Raw genomic sequence first — 27,168 nt, 5'->3', positions numbered from 1 at the left:
AAAAACAATGAATACCACCTTTTCAAAACTGCATGAGTGCTACAACAGCTTCCCAGCAAAATTATCAACTGAGACAGTGGCGCCACAGCAACTTAGTGCGAGATGATGAAATATCTCTACGGCGATCAAGTATTCTGTGTAGCAGCGGCATAACTCCCGAGTTGAAGTGCAAATCTCAAAGCTCAATCTCCCACCTTAACTGTTATCTTTAAATACATATTTAAATTCATTGGAGCGTGCTGCAGAAGTAGGTGCTCAGATAATTCGAGAGCATACCTGCAAGCTATCTCAGGAGACGAAAGATCTGATCAAGAAACGGCAAAGCATGAGGACGTCTAACTTCAGAGATAGAATAGAACTAGGAGACCTATCGAAGTTATTTATAAGTGCAAGGTAGCCAACATAAGAAAGTTTAACATGGAGAAAACCTACCATGCTCTAAAGCATTGAGGTAGCCTAAAATCAGTGAAGAGAGAACTAATCACAGGTAAAAACCAGATCTATGCACTGAAAGACAAAGAGGGCAATGTCATAAGCAATATGGATAAGATAGTTAAAGCAGCCGAAGAGTTCTAACAAATCTCTACAGTAGTGAATGTAATCAGAACGTTACAGAGAGAGGCAGTAGAGCACAGCAATGGGACATCGCGCCAGTAACGAGGGAGGAAGTAAAGAAAGCCTCAGGAGCAATGCAAAGGGGTAAAGCAGCTGGTGAGGACCAGGTAACAGCAGATTTGTTGAAGGATGGAGGAGAGATTATGCTAGAGAAACTAGCCACCCTGTATACGCTTGCCTCGTGACCACGAGCGTATCAGGAGCTTGGAAGAATGCGAATATTATTTTAATTCATAAGAAAGGAGATGTCAAGGACTTGAAGATTTACAGACCGATCAGCTTACTGTCCATTGTCTACAAGGTATTTACTAAGGTAATCACTCATAGACTCAGGACAACCCTCGAATTCAATCAACCAAATGATCAGGCAGGCTTTCGTAAAGGATACTCAACAAAAGACCACATTCATGCAATCAATCAGGTGATAGAGAAATGGGCAGAATATAACCAACCCCAATATATAGCCTTCATTGACTACCAGACAGCAATTGACTCGGTGGAACCACAGCTGTCATGCAGGCATTGTGTAGAACAGTGTTATGTGAAAATATTGGAAGATATACATAACAACTGCACAGCTACCATAGTTCTCCATAAGGTCAGCAGGAAAATTCCAATAAGGCAAGGTGTCAGGCAGGGAGACATGATTTCACCAATGCTATTCACCGACTGCTGACACGAGGTGTTCCGGGGCCTGAAATGGCAACAGTTAGGGACAAGAGTTACTGGAGAATACCTAAGTAATTTGCGATTCCCTGACGACATTGTCTGGCTAAGCCACTCAGGATATGAACTGCAAAGCATGTTGAATGAGTTAGAGAGGCAGAGCAGAATCGTGGGGCCAGAAATGAACATACAGAAAACCAAAGTAATGCTCAACAGTCTAGCAAGGGAACAGCAGTTCACAATGGTAGCGAGGTGCTAGAAGTAGTAAGAGAATATATATGCTTAGGGCAGGTAGTGACCGCTGATCCGGATCATGAGAGGGAAATAACTAGAAAAATAAGAACGGGGTGGAGCGCATATGGCAGGTTCTCTCAGATCGTGAAAAGCAGTTTGCCAATATCCCCCAAGAGAAAAGTCGAACACAGCTGTATCTTACTGGTACTCACCTATGGGGCAGAAATGTGGAGGCTAACAATGAGGGCTCAGCTTAATTCAAGGACAACGCAGGAAGCAATGGAAAGAAAAATGGTAGGTGCAACGTTAAGAAACCGGAAGCGGGCGGAGTGGGTGAGGGAAAACACGCGGGTTAATGACATCCTATTTGAAGCCAACAGGAAGAAATGGGCTCGGGCAGAGAATGTAAGGCGAAGGCAAGATAACCGCTGGTCCTTGAGGGTAACAGAGTGGATTCCATGAGAAGGTAAATGTAGCAGGGGGCGGCAGAAAATTAGGTGGGCGGATTAGATTAAGAAGTTTGCAGGGATACGGTGGCCACAATTGGCACAGGACAGGGTTAATTGGAGAGACATGGGATAGGCCTTTGCCCTGCAGAGGGTGTAGTCAGGCTGATGACGATGAACTTTAACTAATGTATACAGCACTCTATGCATTACAGTTATATGTGTCTGGCGTGCTACAGCCTAGAAATCTTCCATTACAAAATAGGGAAGTGGATAGCACAACTACAGCACAACAGTGGCTATGAAAACAGATATGGCACATCTGCAGGTAGTAGTCCTGGAAAGTGCATGTTTCTGAGTCAGAGCCAATAAAACACTAAATTCATAGATGCCCTCTCTCGTGTATGTCAACAGGCTATGACAGAAGCTCAGACCAGGAAGACTATCAAGAAGGAATAGCACCCAGAGATGAGGAGCAAAGGAAGTACACAGCATGAGCAATGACTCACAAGTGAGTTTACTGCCAGAAACCTCATTGCAATCGTAATTACAATTGTAATCATGTAGAAAGGTTGATGCTTGCATTGCGCATCACACTGTTTTTAGCTGAGCGGTCGGGAGCTTGGCAGTCCCCTGCATCTGCTAGACATGGGGCCGAAAAACAAAGGAAGCATTGGAAAAATTCCCCTGTCCAGATGGACAAGTTACAATGACCCACAAGATTGTGGAGATGAGGCAGCTTGGTATGCGTTCTACTCCCTTAATATTGGGTTGATGCAACAGCCGGCCTGGACAAAGTACACCTGCCTTCAAACCATCATGTGCGAAATTTATTGGTGCACTATATAATTTGCACAATCTAAATTAGGCTATGAAATCAAAAATTTTCACTAATACTGCCTTTCATTTACTTTGATAGCACCTTTATCTTCAATCATGTAGGAAAGGAATGAGAAAAAACACAACCCAGCACAGTTTACATTTGCTAAGCTGTGCTTGACATTGTGCTTTTTTCACTTACTAATGCCTGTCTTCCATTAGTCAATGAGTGGGCAAAGGTGCCCAAGCTTATTAGGGGCCAAAAGGCCCTCACAACCTTGCACCTAGCTCCAGCATTCTTCAAAGAATGAGATAACTGGTGTATGTACGGAATGGTCGCAATCCTATGTCACTTTTCTTCCAATGGACGCATTTCCTGATAGCTATTTTTGGCAAGGCTTTTGCATTCAGAGGTTAAAACAGATGCCAAAACACCAGCACCTTGAAGGCCGGCTACAAGTCCCAAAAACCTTTCATTTACAAAATATATGCACGAAGGCAACAGAGCTGCAGAGGCAAGACATGTTATCCTAGGAGTAGCTGCAGTACAAGCACCACTGTCAAAAATCTAAAAAAGTTGTACTGCTGTTTCTTGGCCACCTGTCGCACTGTTGCATTCGTGAGTATATTTGGCAGGTCAAAATGTCTGGCGGTTATCAGCCAGGCTTCATTTTTTTTTCGTATGTTCTAACATTTTGGAGCAAAAGCTTTGTAAAAGAAATGTAAAGGACAAAGAAATGTGATCACGGTTAAAGAATGCAGTGCGAAAAGACAAAAACAAACGAAGAAATGGACACCCGCCAGTCCTGTCCACTTTTTTATTTGTCCTTGTTTTTTCACACAAGCATTCTTTAACCATGATCACTGACCAACAAGTCCAAACAGCCACTTTAGTTGAAAAGAAATGTGGCCTTTCAATTGTGGTCATTTCATACTTACACAAGTTATATTATTCTCTAAGAACTGTACTGCTATACAAGAGGTCGAAGTGCCTTTCTGATGCCTACTCAGCTTATTGAGCACTTTTGGCCACTTTTTAACAAATGAAAGATGGGAGCATGTAAGCGAAATGAGTGCAATGTCGAGCACGCTGCGACTTGTATAGATAGTGCTATTGGTGCTCTGTATCTAACTTGTACTCGAAGGTGTATAACCAGAACAGTTGCTGCATAAGCCAGACATGAAAGGTGTACGAACTTAGTTCGCGGAACACTGGCCTCACGTGTCGCTGCTGATTGTAAGACATTCCTCTGTATTCCGAGTTTTCTAACACCACCATCATTTTTTGGCACCGTGACCATATCATAGAAGAATATGAGACCTACTGCATACCTAAAGAAAATATGTGTGTAAGCCAAGAATCAGCCGTTCTGTGCAATAAGAAGTCTAAGTGAAAAAGATTCGATGTAAATTAGAGAAAGCCTAGCCATTTTTGTACTTCTGCTTCTATGACTGCTTGCTGGATTTTTTTCTTTAGTTGGAAGCATTGTCCCATCCCTTATCTCTATACACTATTCCTCTGCCAAATGACTGAGTAACCCAAATAGCAATTCCTAAGTAGGGAGGGGGCCTTCCACAGTGACTACACAGGGGTCTTCAAGTTCTTGCAGCAATCAAAACATCCCTTTGTAACACTGGCCCTGAATGCACCACTATACTTTTGTGGCAGGCCAAATACTTATACAATTTATGTTTCAAAACCACACAGAAATCCACAACTGCCATTATGAAAACAACCTAGTAATGTAACCATAAGCGTACCTGGCCAGCATGATCAGCATGGAAAGGCGCACAGCTTGTGTGCAGCTCCTAAACTGAAAGCAAATTCACATGATTAATTGCAATTTCCACAAAGACATTCTTGAAAAATCATGTTTTTGCACCTCTCAGCCTCATGCCTGCCTTATTGCTCTTGCAGCAATGAGGCAAATCTGAGCACAGCTTGGGGTGAGCTGGTGGTATCACATTACGCACCTGACTCTACGTGCAACAATCCATTTGTAGAGCTTGGTAATGATAATGGTGGGCGGATGAGATTAAGAAGTTTGTGGGGATACAGTGGCTGCAACTGGCAAAGGACAGGGTTAATTGGAGAGACATGGGAGAGGCTTTGCCCTGCAGTGGGTGTAGTCAGGCTGCTGCTGTTGCTGCTGCTGCTGATCATGATGACAGCCTGAGCACACCTACAAAGTAAAACTGTGAACTCGACCTAGCAGCACTTTACTGTGTTGAAAGAGAACAGGTACAATTGAATTGCTGCATTACCTTGTTATTATTATTAAAAAGTAGAGGGCTCTAAGGACTTTCTAATTTACATCGAAACGAATGGTTTACAGTGAACTTTCACGGATTACACTAAGAGGCACTGAAAATCCAACGCAGCTGCCCAAGAGAACATTACGCAGCCGCGCTAGCCTTCTTTTGCGCTATGCTACCTGATGCCAGATTAAAATTCCAGAGCAATTTACTCATACTCTAGCACTGGAAACGTTATGTCCCAGACTGATGCAGCTGTCTTACTAAAGGCAGAGAAGCTTTCAGTGTGGGTCATGTGTGCTGTGGCGTGAACACATGCACAGGATCACCTGCTACCATTCAAGTCCTCTGTGTACACAAATGCAGGTGCAATAGAAAACCCACATCACAAATTTGGCTAGTCTGGTCGGCCAAGCATGGGCCAGCTGATAGCACGAAGCAGCAGGCGCGACACGTACCATCATCATCAGCCTGACTACGCCCACTGCAGGGCAAAGGACTCATCCATGTCTCCACATTAGCCCTGTCCTTTCCTAGGTGTGGCCACCATATCCCCGCAGACTTCTTAATCTCATCTGCCCATCTAACTTTCTGCCACCCCCTGCTATGCCTGCATTCTTTTAGAATACACTCCGTTACCCTTAAGGACCAGCGGTTATCTTGTCTTCGCATTAGAAGCGCCGCCCAAGCCCATTTCTTCCTCTTAATTTCAAGTAGCATGTCATTAACCCGCGTTTGTTACCTCACCCACTCCGCCCCCTTTTGGTCTCTTAATATTAGACTTATCATTTTTCTTTCCATAGCTCACTTTGCTGTCCTGATCGCTTTCCACGTGTTTTTTTCTTTGTAATAAGGCATAAAGTATTATACACGGATTACCACATGGCATCCTCCTATGACCGCTAAATAATTTATAATCAAATTTCTTTAACGAAAACATCTTCGTTGGAGGTCCGTCTGGTTGGGGTTTTGAGAGAGTTGAGGGAAAAAACTGACGCCAACCAATATTTTAATTTAGCCCAACGTTTCGGGACCAACTCGGTCCCTTCTTCAGGGGTGACTAAAGTGTGCCAGCAGCAGCGGGGTGTTACCTTCGCTCTCCCTTTTTTAGCACGTGGCGGAGTCCACTAACGTACGCAGAGGGAACCGTTCCTGGAGTTCTATTCATCGCCGCCTTTGTGAGCCGGATGTGCCATAACTCCACATGTCGCCTCTTGAACAGGTTTGGCTCCACGGCCAAGACGCTCACCTCCTCGAAGGCTATTGGGTGGTCGGCGCGCTCCCAGTGTTCGGCGAGGGGGTTGGCTTCTGAATTCATTAGCTGGTCGTCATTCTTGTGTTGCCTTATTCTTTGCGGCAGGTTTTTCGTCTCGCCGACGTATGAAGCCGGACACCCGGAGCATGGGATTTTGTAAATTACACCAGGTTGTTTTTCTTTGGGGACGCGGTCTTTCGGTCGTGGCAAGAAGCGGCTTATTGTTGAAACAGGTTTGTGAGCAACGTGGATCCCATATTTTCCCAAAATGCGTGCAAGTGCTTCGCTGGTTCCCCTCACGTACGGAAGCACCACGCGCGCGCGTTTCGTTGTTTCATTGTTGGCTGTTGTTCCCCCTGTACTCTGAGCCTGACGGCGACGAACACGTTGAATGAAGCCACGTGCGTAGCCATTCCTTTGTAGGTCGGCGAGAACGGTGGCCTCTTCTGCACTTTTTTCTGCTTCCGAGGAGCCGATTGTCTTTGACCTTCTCAGAAGAGAGGAGACGACGGATTCCTTGTGGCTAATAGGGTGGTTGGAATTAAAATTTAGGTAGCGGCCGGTGTGGGTTGGCTTCCTATAGACACCAAACTTTAGATCTGCCCCTTCTCTTCTTATGAAGACGTATGAAGAAAGATGGATAACTGGGCGAGTTTGTACTGATACATCGTGGGAGGGAACAGCGCGAACAAAACGACAGACGAAGCAAGAGGACACAAAGACGAGCGCTGACTCGAAACTGAATTTTTTATTGAAAAACGAAAGCATATATACATCAAAATCACGTGAACAAACAAAGCAACGAGCATTGGTCTAGCGGAATCAAGACAATCAACGTGCGAAAAGTTGGTGTGGATGGTGAGGACGTATTTCGTCAAGTCAAAGAGAGACAAGGCATGTAAGAAAATGGCAGTCATCCCCTAAATTGACAAAGTAGCCCATAATCTGAAAAATGTAGCTGCTAGGTTTGAAGTCGACGTTGTTTTTTCGGCACCGTGTAAGTTAAGCGGGCTTTTCCGGGCCATCAGAAACCGCAGTGAAAATTTAGGAGTTAGTCCATTCAAATGCCGTGTTACTCACAGGTCACCGTTGGTGGAATGCGCATGCTCTGTAGTCTACGAGCTTCTACTCTCGTGCAAAAAAGTTTACATTGGTCAGACAGGCCGATGTGTTAATGTTCGCCTGTGGGAACATCTTAATTCACTATCAGACACCAGATACTCTCATCTGAAAGATCATTGCAGCGACTGTGGGAAGGAAAGTGATAAAAAACAGAAAAAGTGCCGCCCTTTGGTCACAAAAACTAAAATTTTGTTTAGACACCGGGATAAATTGACAAGGGGAGATTATGGAAGCTTATTTCATACGGAAGAAAGAATCACAGTGTATCAGCCAGCCTTCTTTTGCATTAGTTGACAAAGAAGTATCGTTTTTAGATAATTCGTGACTTGCTTCATTTCGGATCTCAGGGGTGCCTTTGTTCAGAGTTCACCACGTGGCATGTTGAGCGCTTGATTGTCTTGATTCCGCTAGACCAATGCTCGTTGCTCTGTTTGTTCACGTGATTTTGATGTATATATGGTTTCGTTTTTCAATAAAAAATTCAGTTTCGAGCCAGCGCTCGTCTTTGTGTCCTCTTGCTTCGTCTGTCGTTTTGTTCGCGCTGTTCCCTCCCACGATGTTATGAAGACGTCCAGGAATGGCAATGTGTTGTTCACTTCTCGTTCCATTGTAAACTGAATTGAAGGTTCGACTGAGTTGAGGTGTGCCAGGAAATTTTCGACCTGCGACGTCTTCAGAATGCAGAAGCAGTCGTCAATGTAACGAATGAAAACTTTTGGTTTTCCTTGAAAGGTCTTGAGTGCCTCCTCTTCGATGACCTCCATCGTCAGGTTGGCAGCAGTCACCGAGATCGCGGCGCCCATGGCAGTGGCGCTGGTCTGCTTGTAAAATTCTCCTTTGAAGGAAAAAGCTGTGCTGCTTAGGCAAAACTCCAAAAGCTGGCAAAGTTCCTCTGGGCTCAGGCTCGTCCTTGTGGCTAGGCCAGCGTCCGCTTCGAGGGCTTCCTTCGCTGCGGAAACGGCAAAGGGCACAGGAACGCTGGTAAAGAGCGAGACCACGTCGAAAGAAACCATGCACTCGTCCGCTTCCAGTTGAACGTGTGACAGACGCTCGACGAAGTGGCTGGAGTTTCGCACGTGCGTTGATGTTTTGCCTGTTAGGGGCGATAGGACACGGTGGAGGTAGGCTGAGAGTGCCTTAAGCGGTGAGGTGGTGCAGTCGACGATGGGGCGCAGCGGAACGCCAGGTTTATAGATTTTTGGCAGTCCGTAAAAGGCCGGCGCTGAGTCGTTCCAGCAGATCAAGCGTAAGTAGATATGTTTTGATTCCGGGTGGTGTTTGAAGATGGATGCTAGAAGTTTGTTCATTCTGGTCTGAAGTTGCGAAGTTGGGTCCTTTCTTCGCAACTTGGAGTTTTTGTTGGAGTTTTTGTTAAAGGTGAAGCTTTTTATACTTAGAGTTTGTTTAAAACGCCGGCTTCCTTGAGAAACCTAAAAATACATGAGATGTCAACCAGTGCACGATCGCCTAAAAGTAACATGGGGTGTAATGGAAGTCTTTCTCTATAAAATGTTGTAGAATATTTCTTTCTTAGTTCTTCTAGTTTGACACATGAAATTAAAATGTGGTTCACTGTGAGTTCGGCACCACACATTTCACAGAGAGGTTTGTTTTGTTTGGTTAGCAGAAAGCTGTGCGTGAGGTGGGTGTGTCCAATGCGGAGCCGACATAAAATAACTTCGGTAAAACGTTCTTGATGCCTACATGATTGCCATTCCCCTAAAATTGGCTTCACATAATGTAGTTTGTTGTTTACGTGCTCTTGCCATGCAGCCTGCCACTTATTTTTGAGTTTACTGTACATAAATTTTAAACTATCCCTGTGCGGTATGTTCACTTGCTTTATTTGGCCATTCCGGGCTTGTGGAGCGCATACATCTGCTTTCTCATTACCTGCAATTCCAACATGGCTAGGAACCCAGCAGAATTTTATATTATGCTTTTGTTTTGTGATTTTAACTATGTTATGTATGATGTTTCCTATTATAGGTTCAGCTGCATTTCTGGAGTGCAGTGCTTTAAGCATACTCAGGGAATCGGTGTAAATGATGCTATTTTTGATATTCTCTCTTACTATTTTTTCTACAGCTACAAAGATGGTATAGCACTCAGCAGTAAAAACCGATGCGCATTCTGGTAGTCGCGTTATCTGTTTATTTTTTCCTTGGATTACTGCACTTCCAGCGTGACTTTCTGTTTTTGACCCATCGGTATAAAATTCAATGTAGCTGTAATACTTTTCTCGTAGTGCAAAGGATTCCTGTAATATGTACTCATTTGGCGTTTGCTTTTTATCTAAATGTGTCATTGTGAGGTCACATACTGAAGGCAGGCTGTACCATGGAGGTAAATATTCATTCCTTTGTGCAATATTCGGTAGGGCATCTAGTACTGTTAGCTCTTCACATTTATCTTCAAAGCGCAGTAGTAATGTCCTGATAGAATGTAGTTTCTTGATGAATAATCTTTTAGATGGGCACTTGGTGACAACTGGATGGCAGAGATGTTTCGGAAGAGAACGGATTTTTGAGACATATGGGCATGTAAGGGCGATTCTTCGAGCCTCAAGAGCGGCTTCATTAGTTTCAACGTAAAGGCTAACTACTGGTGATGTTCTGTATGCTCCAGATGATAAGCGCAGACCAAGATTATGAATGGGGTCTAATCTTTTTAAGTAGGATGCTCTTGCCGAGCCATATACTATGCACCCGTAGTCCAGCTTGGAGCGCACCAGAGAGCGATATATTTGTAAAAGGCTTGCTCTATCGGACCCCCACTGCTTCCGTGAGAGAACTTTTAAGATATTGAGGGCTTGAGAAGCTTTCTTTTTAAGGTTGTTAATGTGTGGTAGAAATGTGAGTTTCTTGTCGAAAGTTAGGCCTAAAAATTTGTGTTCTTGTTTAATTGGTAGCGCAGTGTGATTCAGGTATAGATTGGGATCGACCTGTAGGCCTCGTCGCAATGAAAAAAGAACAGCTACTGTTTTCTGAGGAGAAAATTTAAACCCATTTCTGTCTGCCCAAGCACCTAGTTTATTTAGTGTGATTTGTATTTGTCTCTCACAGGTTGATATGCTAGAGGACGTGCATGCTATTTGTAGGTCATCTACATAAACTGAATACATTATGGACTTGGGTATTACTTTAGCTAAGGAATTCATTTTTACTATGAAGAGTGTCGTGCTTAGAATGCACCCCTGGGGTACGCCGTTCTCTTGGGTGAAATCATGGAGAGAGTTGCTCCTAGGCGGACTCGGAATGTGCGGTTAGCCAGGAAGTCGTTCAAGCAGTTCAACATCCTGCCGCGGATACCTAGCTCTGCTAGGTCACGGAGGATGCCGAACTTCCACGTAGTATCGTAGGCCTTCTCCAAGTCGAAGGAGACCCCAATACAGTGCTGCTTGTGGATGAACGCCTCCCGGATGGTGTTTTCTAGACGGACAAGGTGACCGGTGGTCGAGCATGCTTTTTTAAACCCACATTGGTGTGTATCTATTAGTTGCCGAGATTAAAGTATGAAGGTCAATCTAATGTTTATTACACTTTCGAAAGATTTAGCAATGCAGCTAGTGAGGGCTATTGGTCTGTAACATGGTAGGACTTGTTGGTGGTTTTCCGGGTTTGAGAAAAGGTATTATGACTGCTTTTTTCCACTCGTCAGGTATATTTCCAGTTATCCAGATTTTATTAAAGAATTTTAACAGTGCCTCTACATCAGCCTCGGAGAGATGGGCAAGCATAGCGTAATGCACGTTGTCTGGTCCTGGTGCTGTCTTTTTTCCAGAAGATAGTACCTTATTTAATTCTTGTAGTGTGAGAGGCTGGTTATAATCCTCATGTACACCTGCTCCAGATGGAAATTTTTGTTTTTCAGCTATTGCTTTGTGTTTCTGAAATGTGTTTGTGTAGTTGGAGGAGCTTGAGATCTCAGCAAAATGCTCGCCCAATATGTTGGCCTGTTCTTCTAAAGATGTTTGTGTCCCGGATGCTGTCAAGAGAGGATGTGTGAAAGGGGTATGGTCACCGGTAAATTTACGAACTTTTTCCCACATTTTCTTTGATGTTATTGAACTATTTATTGAGGAGACATATTTCTGCCAAGAGGTTTTCTCTGCATTTCTTCGCACATACCGCGCTCTGGCTTTTGCCTTCTTAAAGGTAAGTAAGTTCTCTGCAGTGGGATATCGACGCAGAGCGCTCCAGGCTTTTTGTTGTTTTTTTGCTAATGTGCATTCTTTTTCTGCCACAGTTTGTGTTTCTTTTGTGCAAGTCCTGTTGTTTGTGGTATAGCGAGTGTTGCGGCCGATATTATGCATTCAGTAAACTTCTCATTAATTTCATCTGCGCTGAGGTGGTCAGAAAGTTCCTTTTCCAGAGTGGCACTTTTTGTAAAAAGTGACCAGTCGGCGAGCTGAATTTTCCAGCGCCAGCGCCGTGGCCTTGTGGCGATGATTGGAGTGGACGATGAGAGCCTGATGACGGTAGGTAAGTGATCGCTGCCCATGGGGTCATTTAAAACATCCCATTTAAAATCGTTAAAAAGTAATGGTGATGCGAAAGCTAAATCGAGAGAGCTCATTTTTGCTGGCTTGGACAGCAATATGTGGCTTTTCCTGTATTTAAAAGACAGACATTATTCAAAAGTATAAAATCTTCGATTGTTTGGCCTCTAGAGTCACAGCGTTCGCTTCCCCAAAACGGAGAGTGAGCGTTAAAATCGCCAACTACCAGAAATGGCTCCGGCAGTTCATATATCAGGCCTTCTAGATCTTGGCATGTTAATGTGATGTGTGGGGGAAGATATACAGAACATATTGTTATAATTTTGTAGCTCATGACGCTAACCGCAACCGCCTCAAGTTTTGTTTTCAGTTTGATTTCTTGAGCCGGGACGCCGCTTTAGATGATGATTGCAACGCTTCCCGAGAGTCTATTTGCATGTTCGCGATCACGCCTAAAAGTTGTATAATGTTTTAAGATATTTGAATGTTGTTGTCCAAGATTGGTCTCCTGGAGACATAGGGCTAGAGGCATCACTGACCCTAGAATATGAGTTATATCACTGTAGTTCCTCAACATTCCTCTACAGTTTCATTGTATTATGAAAGCCATCTTAGTTTTCATCCGCCCATCCTTGGAGTACGCTTGTGTCGTCTGGAGCCCGCACCAAAAAGTTCTAAAAGATAAACTGGAACGAATTCAAAGAATGGCTGCTCGGTTTATTTCGTCAAGATACAGAAGAAGGGACTAAGTGACGGAAATGCTGAACTCATGTGGGCTCGAGTCACTTCAAAATCGGAGAAAAAAATCAAGACTAAAGCTTTTCTTTCAAATAATTCAAGGGCACTTCAAGATAAAATCAGATAGGTATGTTCAGCCTCCGGGAAGACGCAGCGCGAGAACAAGCCACACTCGATCAATCAAGCCTTACGACTCACGTGTTGATGTTTTTAGGTACTCTTTTTTTTCCTGATGTCATCGAAATGTGGAATGCTTTGCCAGTTGAAGTTGTTGAGCAATCGGACGTGCACAAGTTCGAACGTTCTATCGATATTTTGTGTCGGGGCCACCCAACTTGATGTTATGAGACATGAATTTTTTCTGTTGTACATTGCTATTGTATTCCCTCCCTGTAACGACCCTCAAGCGAGGGTCAACAGTATCAATAAAACGGGTATCACTGTAGTTCCTCAACATTCCTCTAGAGTTTCATTGTATTATGAAAGCCATCTTAGTTTTGTGTTTGTACTGATTGAAAAAACTAGATCAAGTTGTTTATGGCCCCGTGACTCGGGGCCTGTCTCTTTGTGACCGATCCAGGGAGCTCCGCCGACCATCCGACGTGGACGGCGAGGGGCTGCCCGGGGTCGTGTCCATCGCCTCTGCGGAGGCACTAGACGACCGTGCAGGAGGCACATTGATTTTCGAATTTGACCTCGACCTGTGGGAAGAGGGCTTTGGGCCCGCCGACCCGGGGGTCTGCGTCCCCTCCTTTGGGGTAGGCGGAGTAGCGTTAGCTAGTCCACCAGACGGCGCGGATGGCAACGCCACAGGCTCACTACGTGTGGCCTGGACAGGTGCCGAAGCCTGGTGTGGTGCGCCGCGCCCACGCACCACATCGGCGAAGTTTGTTTTTGCAGTGAAGGAGAATTTGTTTGTTTGAGAGTATTGCCTTCTTGCTTCTTTGAAAGAAATGTTTTGCGTAGTCTTGAGAGTAATTATTTCCTTTTCTTTTTTTCAGGACGGACAAGCCCTGGAGTAGGCAGCGTGGTCTCCTTCACAGTTTGTACACCGTGGGTTATTAACACATTCTTCGGATTGGTGGTCCTTCGAAGAGCATTTTGCGCAAGTTTTGCGGCCGCGACAACTCTGTGAGCCGTGGCCAAATCTCTGGCAGTTGAAACATCTGCGTGGGTTGGGAATATGCGGTCTTACATTTATTTTCAGGTAGCGCCCTTCAATGGATTCGGGTAATGTGCTCATGTTGAATGTCAAGATCAGGTGTTTGGTGTCCACTTCTTTGCCATCCTTCCGGATCTTGATCCGGTGGACATCTATTACTTCTTGGTCAGTAAGTCCTTCGAGCATTTCCTTTTCAGAAAGGTGGACAAAATCTATTTCAGAGCTGACGCCTCGTACAGTATTCAGAGACCGATGTGGGGTCACAGAGACAGGGATGTCCCCAATGGATACAATTGTTGCATTTTTTGAGTGTTGGATGCTGTCGCGCAGTTCAAGAAGTAAGTCGCCACTGGCCATTTTTGACACCTTGTAGCCAAGGCCTAAGGCATCCGTCAAGCGTTTTGAGACCTGGAATGGGGACATTGTTCTTGTTTGCGTTTCTTCTGCTTTGCTATGAATGACGTGAAATTTTGGAAAGGATACTTTTCTTTTTTGAAAAAAGTCATCTGCTTCGGTCCGCCCTCTCTTGAGAGAGCGATCAGTTTTTGAAGGGGGGGCAGCCATAAAAAATTGATGTTTTTCGGTCATGGTGCCAGCCACCCACCATGGAGTGCAACAAGGGGACGCGACAGGAACTTGAAAGAAAGTCCTGCCCACGCCAGCTGCACACCTTAACTATAACCTAATGTGACTCAACTCAGGGTAGTTGGTCACACACGGTTAACCCTCGCCGCCAGGAAAAAGAGGAAAAAACAAAGAAGAGAGGAGGATACAGGAAAGTTCTAAGAAAGGAAATAGGAAAGTGAAAGATAGAGGGGAGGATAGGAAAAGGCGACTGCCGATTTCTCCCGGTCGGGTCAGGCCGGAGGTGCCGTCTACAGGAAGCTGGGGCCAAAGTGGTGTGTTGCCTCCGCCGAGGAGCCTTAAGGGTCCAAACGCTCGGCATCGGCTCAACCACCAGGATCCCCTTTTCCCCGGACACGGCGATGCCACGCACGGCTAAGCGCGGATACTCGGGTCCGTGGTGACGCATTGTTCACCATCATCCCCCTGCGGGGATGTCCCTGCGGATGCTCGGGTTAACCCCGTGGTGTCGCCACTCACCAACGTCTGCATGCTTCAGACGCCTCCCTGCGGGGACAAAGTCAGATTTATTTGCGCTATTGGTTATAATCATGAAAAAACAAGTTTATTCATCGTACATATTAAAGCCTCAATAACCCTTAAATTTCACTGAAACTTCGGGATTTAGGGCAAATGGAGCTAGGGCACCTGTGTGCATTTTGCAGTTGTTTGTACCTTTTCAGCTCCGAGCCAAAGTATGAAAAAGCGAATGCCAAAATAGAGGCGAAAACTTCAGAGCAATTTGTTTTTATCTCACCGTTCTGCTATTCAAGGCTCGACTACACTGGCTCGGCTATAAGTACGAACGCAGCTGGATCATACGGAGCTTCGTACCTTAAATACACAATTTATAACAGTGCAAGTGAAATACAAGTGAAAGAGGAGGAAGCTCAATCCTGTAAAGGATTGAGCTTCCTCCTCTTTCACTTGTATTTCACTTATTGGCGGGCACATATTGGCGGGCACATATTGGACCTATTGGCGGGCACATATTCCATTCTCGGCGAGAGGTGAATGGCAGTACGGCGGCAGTACGGCGCCGATATCGTGCACCCCGCTATCGGATCAGCTGTGCATATTTGCATGGCATACCGACCATGGCCGTGTGACCACTGACACTACACGCGCATTCATGCCCGTGTGCCGCCAGCAAACAACCTTTCAGCGCTGCGTGCTGCCGCGATAGGCACTGCGTCTTCGCGTCTCTGTACTAGCTGTGTTGACGTGGCCAGTTGTGCGCAAAGGGTTTGAAATAATGTACAGGTTGGAAGAAAATTAACTTACCCCCAAGATGCGAGATGTCACCCGGGTAGTAGTCTTCCACCAGCCGCTCCGCCATGGAGGAAATGAGCCCCGCCGTCAGCATAGCGTTTCCAGTGAAGGCGCGCAAAGGACGACGCGCGGCATGCCCGACGCGCTATCCGTCGAGCCCGCTGACGCACGCTATACACACAGGTTTATTCAGCACCTTACCACGTTTTCGTACATCGCACCAGCGAATTTCACTGCTGTCGGCACATCACATATCGGAAGAGTGACAAATGCTCATGCCATCGATGGTTCATGCCCTCAGCACCACAAAGGAGGACCGCTGACCGCCATGCAGTCCCCAGTTCGTTGGCTAGCGCTTCGGCCAGTTCCGGCTTCCTTCGGCCCGTTTAGAAAGGCATCGACTCCAGGCATTCCTCCAGGTCGTCTCTTTCGGGCTCTATGCTTTTGGGCAGTGCGATAGCAAAGGACTAAAAACAAATGAAACTTTCGTTACAAAAATAATTAAGTTCTTGTGCACATATTAGCATTAAAAACTTGAGAAATTTGTGACGCGTGGACGCATGAATATGCGTGTCGGTACATGCGTGCGTGCGTGCGCGCGTGAGTGGGCATGATCTAGCGCGTCAAATCCAAAGCCTATCCGACATGCTGCATGGTTTCTCAGATCACCGCCGTGAGCTTCGCTTGTTTTCTCGTGCTGCTGCTGGGCGGTCTTGCGCGCCGGTGTTACTGTGCTGGAATCGCAAAAGAAGGATTACCGGTGTGTGCTGCCGGTGGGCGCGCTCTCATCCAAGAGTGGTAGCAGCTCCCAATTAAGCGATTCGTCGGGACATATGTGTTATGGATGTCTGGTCGACAACGATAATGAGGTCAGCAGTGCGGTGGCGTCGTTTGATGAGTCGAACCTTTCGGCCTATTGCACTGCTAACTTCGTTGCAAAAATGCCTGGCTCATAAGCAGCGACAGTGGCCATTGTTTCTGTGGTGTGTTTCGATTACAAGACGGCGCACTTCTACAGTGTGGCTTCCTTGGAAACTTAGTCGGCGGTGTGCTTATTGTGCCTGCAACGCCTGTCGCTGTCAGCTCAAACTGACCGCCTGCGAGCGCTGCCTTCTTTTGCGATATGAACGGTGACGGGACACTTACTGCCTGTGGCCAGAGCTTATAGCAAAAGCGAAGAGTGTTTTGTGTGAAGGTTTGACGAAGTGCGTGTGTCAGACTGGACCCTTAGCAAGTCATACGAGATGCGACATGCAAAAGTGGTCCACCAGTCGCTTAAGCAGAAACGAGTGCGGAGATTTTTACGTTACTTCAATCGAGAACTGCCCATGCAAATATTTCACTCGTCTCTTGTCTAAACAGCATAGTAAAGAAGCTAAAGCAACAAAACTGCTGTTTCCATGCTGTATATTGATTCCGCACTCGTGCTAGAGGTAGGAAATATGTAGCAGGTATTGGAGGAGTTACAGCCTATGAAGCACGTGCAGCTTCATGTAATTGCAGGTTTGGATATGCTCCTTACTTGGTATTGACTTTGTGACCAGACATAGACATCTGTCAACTAAAAGAAATTTTCTTGCTATAAGATTCTGCAGCATTATATATGCTTCTGGACACTGAATACCGGGCGCGTCACCTCTCTTGAAAGCACTCAGATTTGTGTACTTATCAGTACGTTTGAGATGAGAAAATTTTATCAGCTTCTTTTCTTTATTTTATAATTAGCTACACGGCATGTTGCAAAAAAATGTTTTAACGAAAAGTATTTCAGTTTAGAGTAGAACAGTTCAACAAAGTTGTTTTGGGCATTCTGGTAACTTCAAGATGGTATCTGGTGGTTTCATCCAGACGCGCAAGTCAAACCTCAAAGGGCATCAAACTTAACAGTACCGCTGAGCTTATCCTTTCATGCTTTTTATGTGTTTGTAGATCACCTGGGGAAGTTCAGTATTGGATGTTGGATTTCATAGTTCTGCTACAACATTTATCTTCCTTTCTACACATGAAACATGACTGAACTTGATTACATTCCCCAAGCAAATAAGTGACTCCTTACAAGCGTCCCTTACAGTGCACAGTTGTCCCAGTGCATTATATCCAATCATGTGCAGCACACTGTTGTTTTGCTCTTGGTCTCCGAATGTGTATCTAAGCAATATGTTGGAATCATTGTCCATCCAGATGGTCTTTGTGGTAGTGCAAATTTCAAAACAGATTGGAGAAGAATGAAGAGTGTCATACTTCGTCATGCATCATGCAATGCTGGTGCTGATCAGGCAACATGTGTGGTATATGTACGTCGCACATTTGCGATTCATTGGATTTGTTCTGGAGCCATACTGGGAATTAATTAAACGATCTGTGATTTGTCACTGAAATTGAAAGAGGGCACTAATTTCTGAACTTTTGACACCAATTTGAATTCAAAACTTTCTTTTCATGTAGGCTTACATGGCCTTTTTACGTGTATGTAAATTTATGCTAATGACTTTGGAAATTGCTTTGGAAATGGTTTTGGAAATTGCCTCGTAACATTCCTGTTACAGCTCACAATTCGCTTTCTGCAAGTCATGTTTGATTGAACCTGATTATATCCCCAAGCTTGTTTGTTGCACCTAACAAACACTATTGCCCTTTCAGAGTTATTCCACTGATTGACTCCTTTCGAGCGCAAGCAACAAACGGTTGTGTTGCTTCTGATTTCGAAATATGGCTGTCTGCATGACGGGCAACAACATAAGTGCTCTGGATGGCTTTCATCATGCGTCTATAAGATATCTGTAACTTTCAGAATTGGTTAAAGGAAGAACTGAAGGATGCTGTAAGAGTCATTAGCAGCTTGTTTTTTACATTATTTTAGAATGAACTTGCAATGTTGACAAGTTCTTGCTCAGTGTGCATGTTGTCATGTACAGGTCCCTGCAGTATCGAAGGGAACCATTTTGCACTAAAAGACAATTTTTTGGTTATTTGTTTGCTGAAGTTGAAAATAATTAATGGGTACTTACGCCAAGACGAAAATTATAAAACAGCAAAACGTGACCTTATTGCTCATTATTTAGAAGTAATCATTAACTGAATGCTCGAACTTTGTTTGCTTTCACCCTAAATGGGCCTTTACAGTCTCGACAAGTTGCTACTAAGCAAGCAAACACACACATGGCCACACGCAGCCTCAGTGAGCTTGCTCAGTATGCACATAAGCACGCACAGCTTCGGCACGCCCCCTCTCAGCACGCAGATGTCCACGCACAGAGAGTTGTCCACGAGCCTCCACGATTTTTTACCCGCAAAGAGTGTGCGTGGACGTCTATCAGCTTACAGTACGCGCACATGTACACACAGGACGCACAGAATGCGCACAGGTAACGCACAATTTCTGCGCATTCGTGTGCAAAATGAACGTGATCGTACAGAAATCACTGTTCTCGTGCAAACTCACGCAGAGTTTATTCAACAGGGTGCCAGTGCAATATTTGCTTAATCGGCCACATTACACAGCGCAGATATGCAGAGGAACGCTACGTGTGCTTTCGGTGCTCCAGCTTTCCTTCGTGCGTGGGTGCGCGTGTGTGTTTGTGTGTGTATGTGCGTGTGTACGTATGCGTGTACGAGTGCGTGCACGCGAGCCACTATCACTGGGTCATTTGAATAGATGCGAAAGATTCGACATATCAGAGAAATATGGATGTAATTAACGCGCGCCGCAGCCACCTGCGCCGAAGCGACGACGGCGGCTACGGGAAAAGCCAAGCACCCATGTGTCCGCGTATCCCCCTACTTTGTGCCTTCAGCTGATTGCTGACACTGCTTATTACACCCACCCCCCTTTTTTTACTTGATTTCCGTGGTACTTAGGTGTTTTCGTCTTTTTTTTTATTTCATTGTGGAAACTGCGTCTGTGCTTTGCCGAAGTCACATGAAATAAGGATTTGTCTACGATGCGTCAAGAGACATAGTCGGGAGCGCCAAACTTGGAACACTGTCAGGCGCGTCTGTCATATACTTTCGAATGTGGGCGCACTGCCCAAGTGGCTTTGTCTTCACAAAGCCGGATCTCTCGCGGCGCACGTAATAAAGAAGCCGGCTGGTCGACCCGATGATAAAACATTTTTGTTTAGTTTTTCCGACAAAAAACTCATCACCATGATGTGAAGTGGAGCTGTGCTGCTGACGGCGCATTTCAGAAGTGACTTTAGAAATTGGATCCTTTTCAACGCATAATTCCACGTTGGATACCTCGACACACGACACGGATTTAGAAATTTTAAATTCTAGGTATACCTTCGGTGTTGACGGTCTCCAATTTCACACCATATTATTTTACCTTAGATCCAAAATCCACAATATAATAAATAATAATAAAAGTTGATAATAATCTTGAATTGAACTCTATCACGGATATGATGTGCACCTTGCCGCACAATCCTACACAGACCGCGTCAATGGATCCTTTACAACGTTTAAAAGAAAAATCCTTACGCATTAGCAGAAACGAAAAGCACGCCGTATTTGTGACTGCGGGAGAGTTGCAGCTTCGACTTTGAGCCTACGTATGCTCAACTGCCGAGTAACTGATCGCAAGCTGTGGGCGTAAGAAGAGGGAATGGCTCCCAGGGAGTGATTAACATTCCCATGCGTCTGTTGAATATGCCATGACTCAAGTAGGAGCCTCCTGCGAGAGTTTGGTTTGGTCTCCCACAAAATGGTTCCGTCAAAATAAATCATGTGGTTACATGCCTGACAGTGTACGGTCAGCGCGCAACCGCGCCTCGCCCTGTCTTCCTTTGAGATCAGCTTTGTGCTGCTTCACCCCTAGCGTAAAATTCTTAGTTTCCCCAACCAACTGCTCTAACGAACGACGCCGAGCACTCGCCGCAGGGAATTTTGTGCACCGTGCCTAGGGCCTTTTTAGAATGAAGGACTGTGGTGCGGCGTAGGAGGCTGCACTTGTGGTGGTCGGCTTGTTTCTTGTTTAGTTGGCGTCTGTTTCTAACTCAAACTAAGTTTTGCGTCCCCGACCAGACAGACTTCTGTCGAATGTTTTCCTTTAGGTCAACAGCTGTGCAGTAGCAACGCATTCTTTTTTCGTATTAGGAGCGAATTAACGGCTTCAATGAAATGTGTGAACACCAATCGTTGCGTAATTCATCGTATTATTGAGGCAGTTACCGCATTTACTTGTGCAATCATCGCAGTCCTTACCTTGTCTGTCAAATAATACACTTTTTTCTCCTGGCATTACAAAAGCAACCCCGCCTTTTTCCGCGCAGCCTGCCAGTGATGCTAGTGAATGCAAGCAGGTGCCACTTTGTTAAAAACCGAAAAAACTACTCTGTAATATTAGGAACCATCACTGGGATTTTAAGACGGCTGTACCTTATCCTACAAGACGAATAATTAATAATGCTCCGCTCCTCAATAGGAAAAGTCAATGTGTAGCACTTTCAGAGAACCATCAATAAAATACATCCGTAGTTTCAGAAAGCAGATTTCACTAAGATAAATTCCGAGGAAGAGAAGCTTTTTAGTACTTCTGACTATCGTCTAATAATCGAAAATTGTAACGAAGCTGGATGCTGTATAAAAAAATTGGCTGTGGCTTAGCTTGGTTAAGCCTGGTAATTGCGAAGCAATACGTGGTTCTGCTGCCGTTCTTCTCGTTCTTCTTCTGTCTCCGTAGCTCGGTGATGCTTTCTCATTGCAACCTGCCGAAGCGTATAGGCTGGAGGCGGCATCTCATGGGCTTGACAAGAAGAGCGCAGTCAGGCCGCGGCCGTGGCTATGCGCCGCGCAAGGCAACGGCGTGAGATGGGGCCCCGTTTTTAAGCAGATGGTATGGCGTCACATAGCGCGCAGCGCCCGTGGTGAGAGGAGCGGGAGTCAGGCCACGGCCGTGGCTGTGCGCCACGAGAGACGACGGCGTGAGATGGAGCCCCGTTTTTACACAGATGGTTTGGTTTGGTTTGGTTGGTTTGGTTTGGTTTGGTTTATGGGGTTTAACGTCCCAAAGCGCCTAAGGCTATGAGAGACGCCGTAGTGGAGGGCTCCGGAAATTTCGACCACCTGGGGTTCTTTAACGTGCACTGACATCGCACAGTACACGGGCCTAGAATTCCTCCTTCAAAGAAATTCAGCCGCCGCGGCCGGGATCGAACCCGCGTCTTTCGGCCCAGCAGCCGAGCACCATAGCCACTGAGCCACCGCGGCGGCTTTTACACAGATGGTATGACGTCACGCAGCGAGGTCCCGCGAAAGGTCAAGCTTGGCTATGCGGCCGCGGCACGGCACGGGCTGACGTGGTAGCGAAAGTAGTATTGATTCGCAATAAAACAAAGTATTATTTCTCACTTTGTTTATGCGCATTTTCTCAAATTCAAATTCAAATTCTTAATTTCTGCCTTGAAAAGATACAGACAGCGGAGGCGCAGAAAAAGCTGTGAGAGACAGCTTGACTAAGCCGCAGCCACCTTTCGCTTGGCAGCAGCTTGACAGCAAGGCTTTTAATGCGAAAGGCAGTTGCAAAGCGTGATAACATGTATACAATAATGAGCAGTTACAAGAGAAAATGAAAGAACATTATACAATATTGACACAATATTCACATTGGGTAAACACAGGTAATGGCAGCAAATATAAAAAAGAAAAAAAGGCACAAAACAAAAATCCTACATGCTAGCATACAAAGCACGCAAAGACCTGTTTGACGAACTGAAAAGGTCAAAATTATTGCATACATACGCGTTTAGCATGGAAGGAAGAGTGAACTACAGGCGTTCTCTACGCGAGTTTAACCGTGGGGTCGGGACTATCCATGTCTCCGCATACCTTGTTGTGTAGCTTGCATCTCGGGTATGTAGTTCAGGAAGTTTACGTATATGGCTTACATTTCTACGTGTTTCGAGTTTAAACCGGACACTCAAGCGATATTTATACAAGTTGTGTATTCCTAGCACATTACTTTGTAGAAAGAGATCTTTGCTTGGCGAGTCCCAGTGGACATTGTAAACATGACGAAGAAACTTTATCTGAAAAATGTAGATACGCTGAAGACAGCTAACCGTAGCTGTGCCCCACACTAGATGGCAGTAGTTTAAATAGGAGTAGAAAAGGGAATTATAGAGGAGTAACTTTACTGTTCTTGGAATGACGTATCTCAGCCGACTTATCAGTCCGGCTGTTTAAGCCAGTTTCGTGACAATATGGTCCGTGTGATGTCCCCAAGACATGCTGGAAGAAAAAAACCTCTGCCTCTCCCGTAACCGAGAGTAGAGTAAGCATGAAATGTTTACGGGCATAATGCGAAGCGCACGCGGACATGACGAGGCGCAGGCCTGACAAGAATGTATATGCAGCGCGTTCGAAACTGTCCGAAGTGCGTAGACGCGGAAGCGTTTTCAGCACCACTTGCGTATGTGACAATGGTGATGTTACCACTGGATTACCTCACACATAATTCATGACGAATTAATGACAAATTACTGGTTAGTGTGTAATGACTGATTAATGACTAAATACTAATAAACTGCTAAGTAATGACGCTTAAGCTTCGCCTTTAGGAGTGGAACGCGACAGCGTGTTGTAGCGCTGCCAGGCAGTCCGCGGAAGGCCACCACCCGTTCGGCGTGATGCCTCGTCCTTTGAACGCGGCGCTTTTTGAGGAAAGGAAATTACGCAGTAATTCTCTGCCATCTCGGTGGACACCCGAGCCGCACCTTACAGGAAGGTAGGAACGCCACCACCCTGTTCGGCGCGATGCCTTTCCCTTTGAACGCAACGTTTTTTGAGGACAGGAAATGGAGCAGTAATTCTCAGCTGTCATCGCGGTGGACACCCGAACCGCACCGTACAGGAAGGGAGGAACGTCACCACCCGTTCGGCGCGATGCGTTGCCTTTTGAACGCAACGCTTTTTGAGGAAAGGAAATGGCGCAGTAATTCTCTGTCATCGCGGTGGACACCTGAACCGCACCGTACAGGAAGGTAGGAACGTCACCACCCGTTCGGCGCGATGCGTTGCCTTATGAACGCAACGCTTTTTGAGGAAAGGAAATGGCGCAGCAATTCTCTGTCATCTCGGTGGACACCCGAACCGCACCATACAGGAAGGGAGGAACGCCACCACCCGTTCAGCGCGAAGCTAACGGCGCTTGTATGCCGGTCCTGTAGGAGGGCTCAGAGAGTCTCATTAAATCTGAGACGGTGCCCGGATGTTCTCGTTTCAGTGCCCGCATGTGTGGAATTCAGTGCCCGGATGTTGACTCTCGGTCTTGGCGTGACTATCACCACACTGCCGACATAGGGAGCTAAAAGCATTTCATGCTTAAATATTGTAGCATGTGTGTGCTTTTTGCACGCATTATTAGAAATTGGAAATTACAATTCCGTGCATTATCAAATGCACAGCTCGACTGATATCTTGATAAACATTGAGAAGACACTGGCAGCAGTTGTTTTTTGTGACTCGTTTCGAGACCAACCGGCGCTTGTATGACGGTCGCGTAGGAGGGCTTACAAAGTCTCGTTAAATCTCGTTAAGTCTCGTACGGTGCCCGGATGTTCTCGTTTCAGAGCCCGGATGAGTGGATTTAAGTGCCCGGATGATAGCTCTCGGTCTCGGCGTGACGTCACCACACTGCCGACAACGGGAGCTAAAAGCATTTCATGCTTAAAACTAATCCAAGGCATTTAAATTGTTCAGCTATGTCTATGCGTCGTGAGTTTAGTTTAATCTCGATGGAGGAAGGAAGCACTTTGTTTTTAGGACGAAATATGACAGCTTTTGTTTTCGTTTCATTTATACGCATGTATCTGGATTCGGACCACTTTAGTAATTCACTCAAGGTGTCATTGCAGTCCCGAACAAGGAGATCAACATCATTTCCAGTAAAAAAGATGCTAGTGTCATCAGCGTAGATAATAAATTTAGCGGCGGACTTAATGTTGGAGATATCATTTATGTACATATTAAAAAATTACCGACGATTACGTTACTTCCTAATGCGAAATTTGAGCGCAGCAAATAAGCTGTTTCACCTTTTCGATAGATTGAGGCAAAGAAATCGAGCAACACATGTATGCGCTATCACAGATTTTTTTTTTTTTTTCACACGTATTCCTTTAAGAAAGACTCCACTAACAGTTCTTGACAGTCATGAAGGAAGCTTTGTGGTCGGAGAAATAGACTGATATATGTTCGACTTGGTACACCAATGCTTGATTAACAAAGACGAGATCTATACAAGTGCCTCGCGAGGTTGTCACAGCCGTGGGACGCGTTACGAGCGAGAGGAACGGGATGTTCTCCCGCATAAGTGTTAGGAAATTGCTGTTTGTCTTTATGTCAACATTAAAGTCCCCCACTACTAACATCGGTGTGGATCGATGGACGGTTAATGCGAGTTGCAGGAAGTGCACGACGTCTTTCGTGAGTGCGGTAGGGGCGAAGTAGGCAGCTACTACCAGCAAGCCGTTGGGCAACTTTGCGGCGCACAGTTCGGCAACTTCATGTGACGTGCCAAACATTTCGACTGGTATTGCAGAGAGACCTGTGCGCAAGTAGATAGCGACTCCCGCCGCTCTGTTGTGGTCTCTGCGAGCACCACAGCAGTATAGGAAATCTATGATTTCGAGAGGCTCTTCGGGATCCATCCAGGTTTCACCAAAGCAAAGTACAGAGGAATGGCGCAGAATGTGATCGTGGTGTACGTCCTTGGCATGTGCGGCAAGGGAGCGTACGTTAAGAATGTGGTTGTGAATGATGAATCAAGTGCTGCCAGCGAATGACGCGTCCATTGGCTGTCTGCGTGTGTTACTGATGTGTGGTTAACATGTTAAGCTTCGCCTGTAAGAGTGGAACGCGACAGCGTCTTGCAACGCTGCCAGGGAGTCCACAGAACGCCATCGCCAATTCGGCTGTACGCCTTGCTGGACGGTAAATTTATTTTTTGAGGAAAGGAAATGTATCTCTCTCGCATATCTGGGTGGACACCTGCACCTCGCCGTAAGGGAAAGGGGGAAGATGGGAGTGAACGAAGACGCCGTATTAGCTAGACGCGCCTTTGTTCATTCCAAACCATTCAGCTGGCATTACGGAGTGGCTAGCGTGCTCGTATCGCACTCCGGAGACCCTGGTTCGATTCCCCAACTCGACCAATTTCGTTCTCGGTTTTATTGATTTATGCGGTCTAACTAGAAAGGTTAATTAGGCTATTTCATATTTATATTCTTGTATTTCTATCCATCGTGTTCTGTCATTAACCTGTCAATTGTTGGAACTGTCTAGGATGTTCGACACAACGTATATGAAACGAGCAACGTCTTACTGAGTGGGGAAGTGCGTGGTGGTGGAGGGAACGCGGCTTCGTACTTATCTGTTTTTTTTTTCAGCAGCGTGTCCTTCCGCGGACGGTGTTGTTGCTGCGGCGCGCGTCTTTCTTTTCTTTTCTTTTCTTCTGACCTCTTCATTCTCCTCTATATTAATTAGGCTAATTGATTAATTAAGCAATTAACTAAACTCAGTCCAACTTAGTTGCAGCATCACTATACGATCCCTTTCATTGGTTGCATGGTTACTAGCCAAAGTACAATTGGCCCCATTTGAAATTCGCGCACTGTGACGTCACGAGCATTTCGACCAATTGAAAAGCGTTATATTGGGGGCGGAGCTGGTTACGAGGCCGACGCCGACGCCGACGCCGACGCGAAACCCAGGAACGGACGCCAAAGAGCTGCGCTCTAAAAGTAATGGTCCCAATATACTACCCCGGTTTTAGTTTGTAGTTATACTACAAGTTTTAGTTAAGATGTCACGTTATCTACGCTTACAGCCTGTTTTCTATGCGAAATATATGATTTCAGGATCACTTGAGCCAGTCCACCAATACCACAACGCTCCAAGTTTTTCAGGAGTACACTGTGGTTTATTAAATCGAATGCCTTCGAGACGTCCACGAAGATACCAATAACAAAGGCCTTATTTTCAAACTGTGTTAGTATATATTCCTTTTGTTCGAGTAGTGCTAACTCGGCAGATTTATTTTCACAAAACCCAAATTGCTTAGGTGACAAAAGGTCATGTTTATCAATAAAATCAGACAACCGTGTAAACAGAACTTTTTCAAAAGTTTTCGAGAAGATTGGGAGTATCGATACTGGTGATAATTCCCTAAATCATTGCGGTCTCCTTTCCTATACAAAACCGTTTCATTGGCTATTTGCATTTTTTTTAGAAAATGTGCCCGTAGTAAAGCATAAGTTAAATATATTGTAACGGGCTTGAGAAAACCCGCCGGCTTAAGTGGTGGCGTTTTCCGGCGCTGGCATTCTCGGCAGCTTTTAACATATCGTTTGACATCAGCAGAAAGTCCAGGCCAGTAATACATGGTCCGCACTCTGGCGAGCGTACGTGAAAAGCCCAAGTGGCCAGACGTGGGCTCATCGTGGCAGGCGAAAAGAAC

The 27,168-nt window shown here is 45.6% G+C and overlaps 1 protein-coding gene across 1 annotated transcript; it reads right to left on the bottom strand.

The window, feature by feature from the left end:
- Positions 1-2,520: 2,520 nt before the first annotated feature.
- On the bottom strand, positions 2,521-8,324 carry LOC149345503 (uncharacterized). The gene is made up of 3 exons (XM_089586096.1): positions 7,969-8,324; positions 6,654-6,901; positions 2,521-2,603 (listed from the first exon to the last, which is right to left on the bottom strand). The coding sequence occupies exons 1-3, from the start codon at positions 8,214-8,216 to the stop codon at positions 2,521-2,523; spliced, it is 579 nt and encodes a 192-aa protein (XP_089442222.1). The 5' UTR covers positions 8,217-8,324.
- Between the last annotated feature and the right edge of the window lie 18,844 nt (positions 8,325-27,168).

Source organism: Amblyomma mixtum, chromosome 4 (genome assembly GCF_055824585.1).
Source record: "Amblyomma mixtum isolate Tamu chromosome 4, ASM5582458v1, whole genome shotgun sequence".
Taxonomy (NCBI): domain Eukaryota; kingdom Metazoa; phylum Arthropoda; class Arachnida; order Ixodida; family Ixodidae; genus Amblyomma; species Amblyomma mixtum.
The sequence above is the reverse complement of the archived record's forward strand: the minus strand, read 5'-3'. Positions and strand labels throughout refer to the sequence as shown.

Excerpts from the sequence above, each read along its gene's own strand:
- LOC149345503 (XM_089586096.1), bottom strand. The coding sequence starts at position 8,216 with ATGGGCGCCGCGATCTCGGTGACTGCTGCCAACCTGACGATGGAGGTC. Across the intron at positions 6,902-7,968 it reads CTGGACGTCTTCATAACATC|AGAAGGGGCAGATCTAAAGT; the intron begins GTGGGAGGGAAC and ends CTTCATAAGAAG. Across the intron at positions 2,604-6,653 it reads TCGTCGCCGTCAGGCTCAGA|CAGATGCAGGGGACTGCCAA; the intron begins GTACAGGGGGAA and ends CCCCATGTCTAG.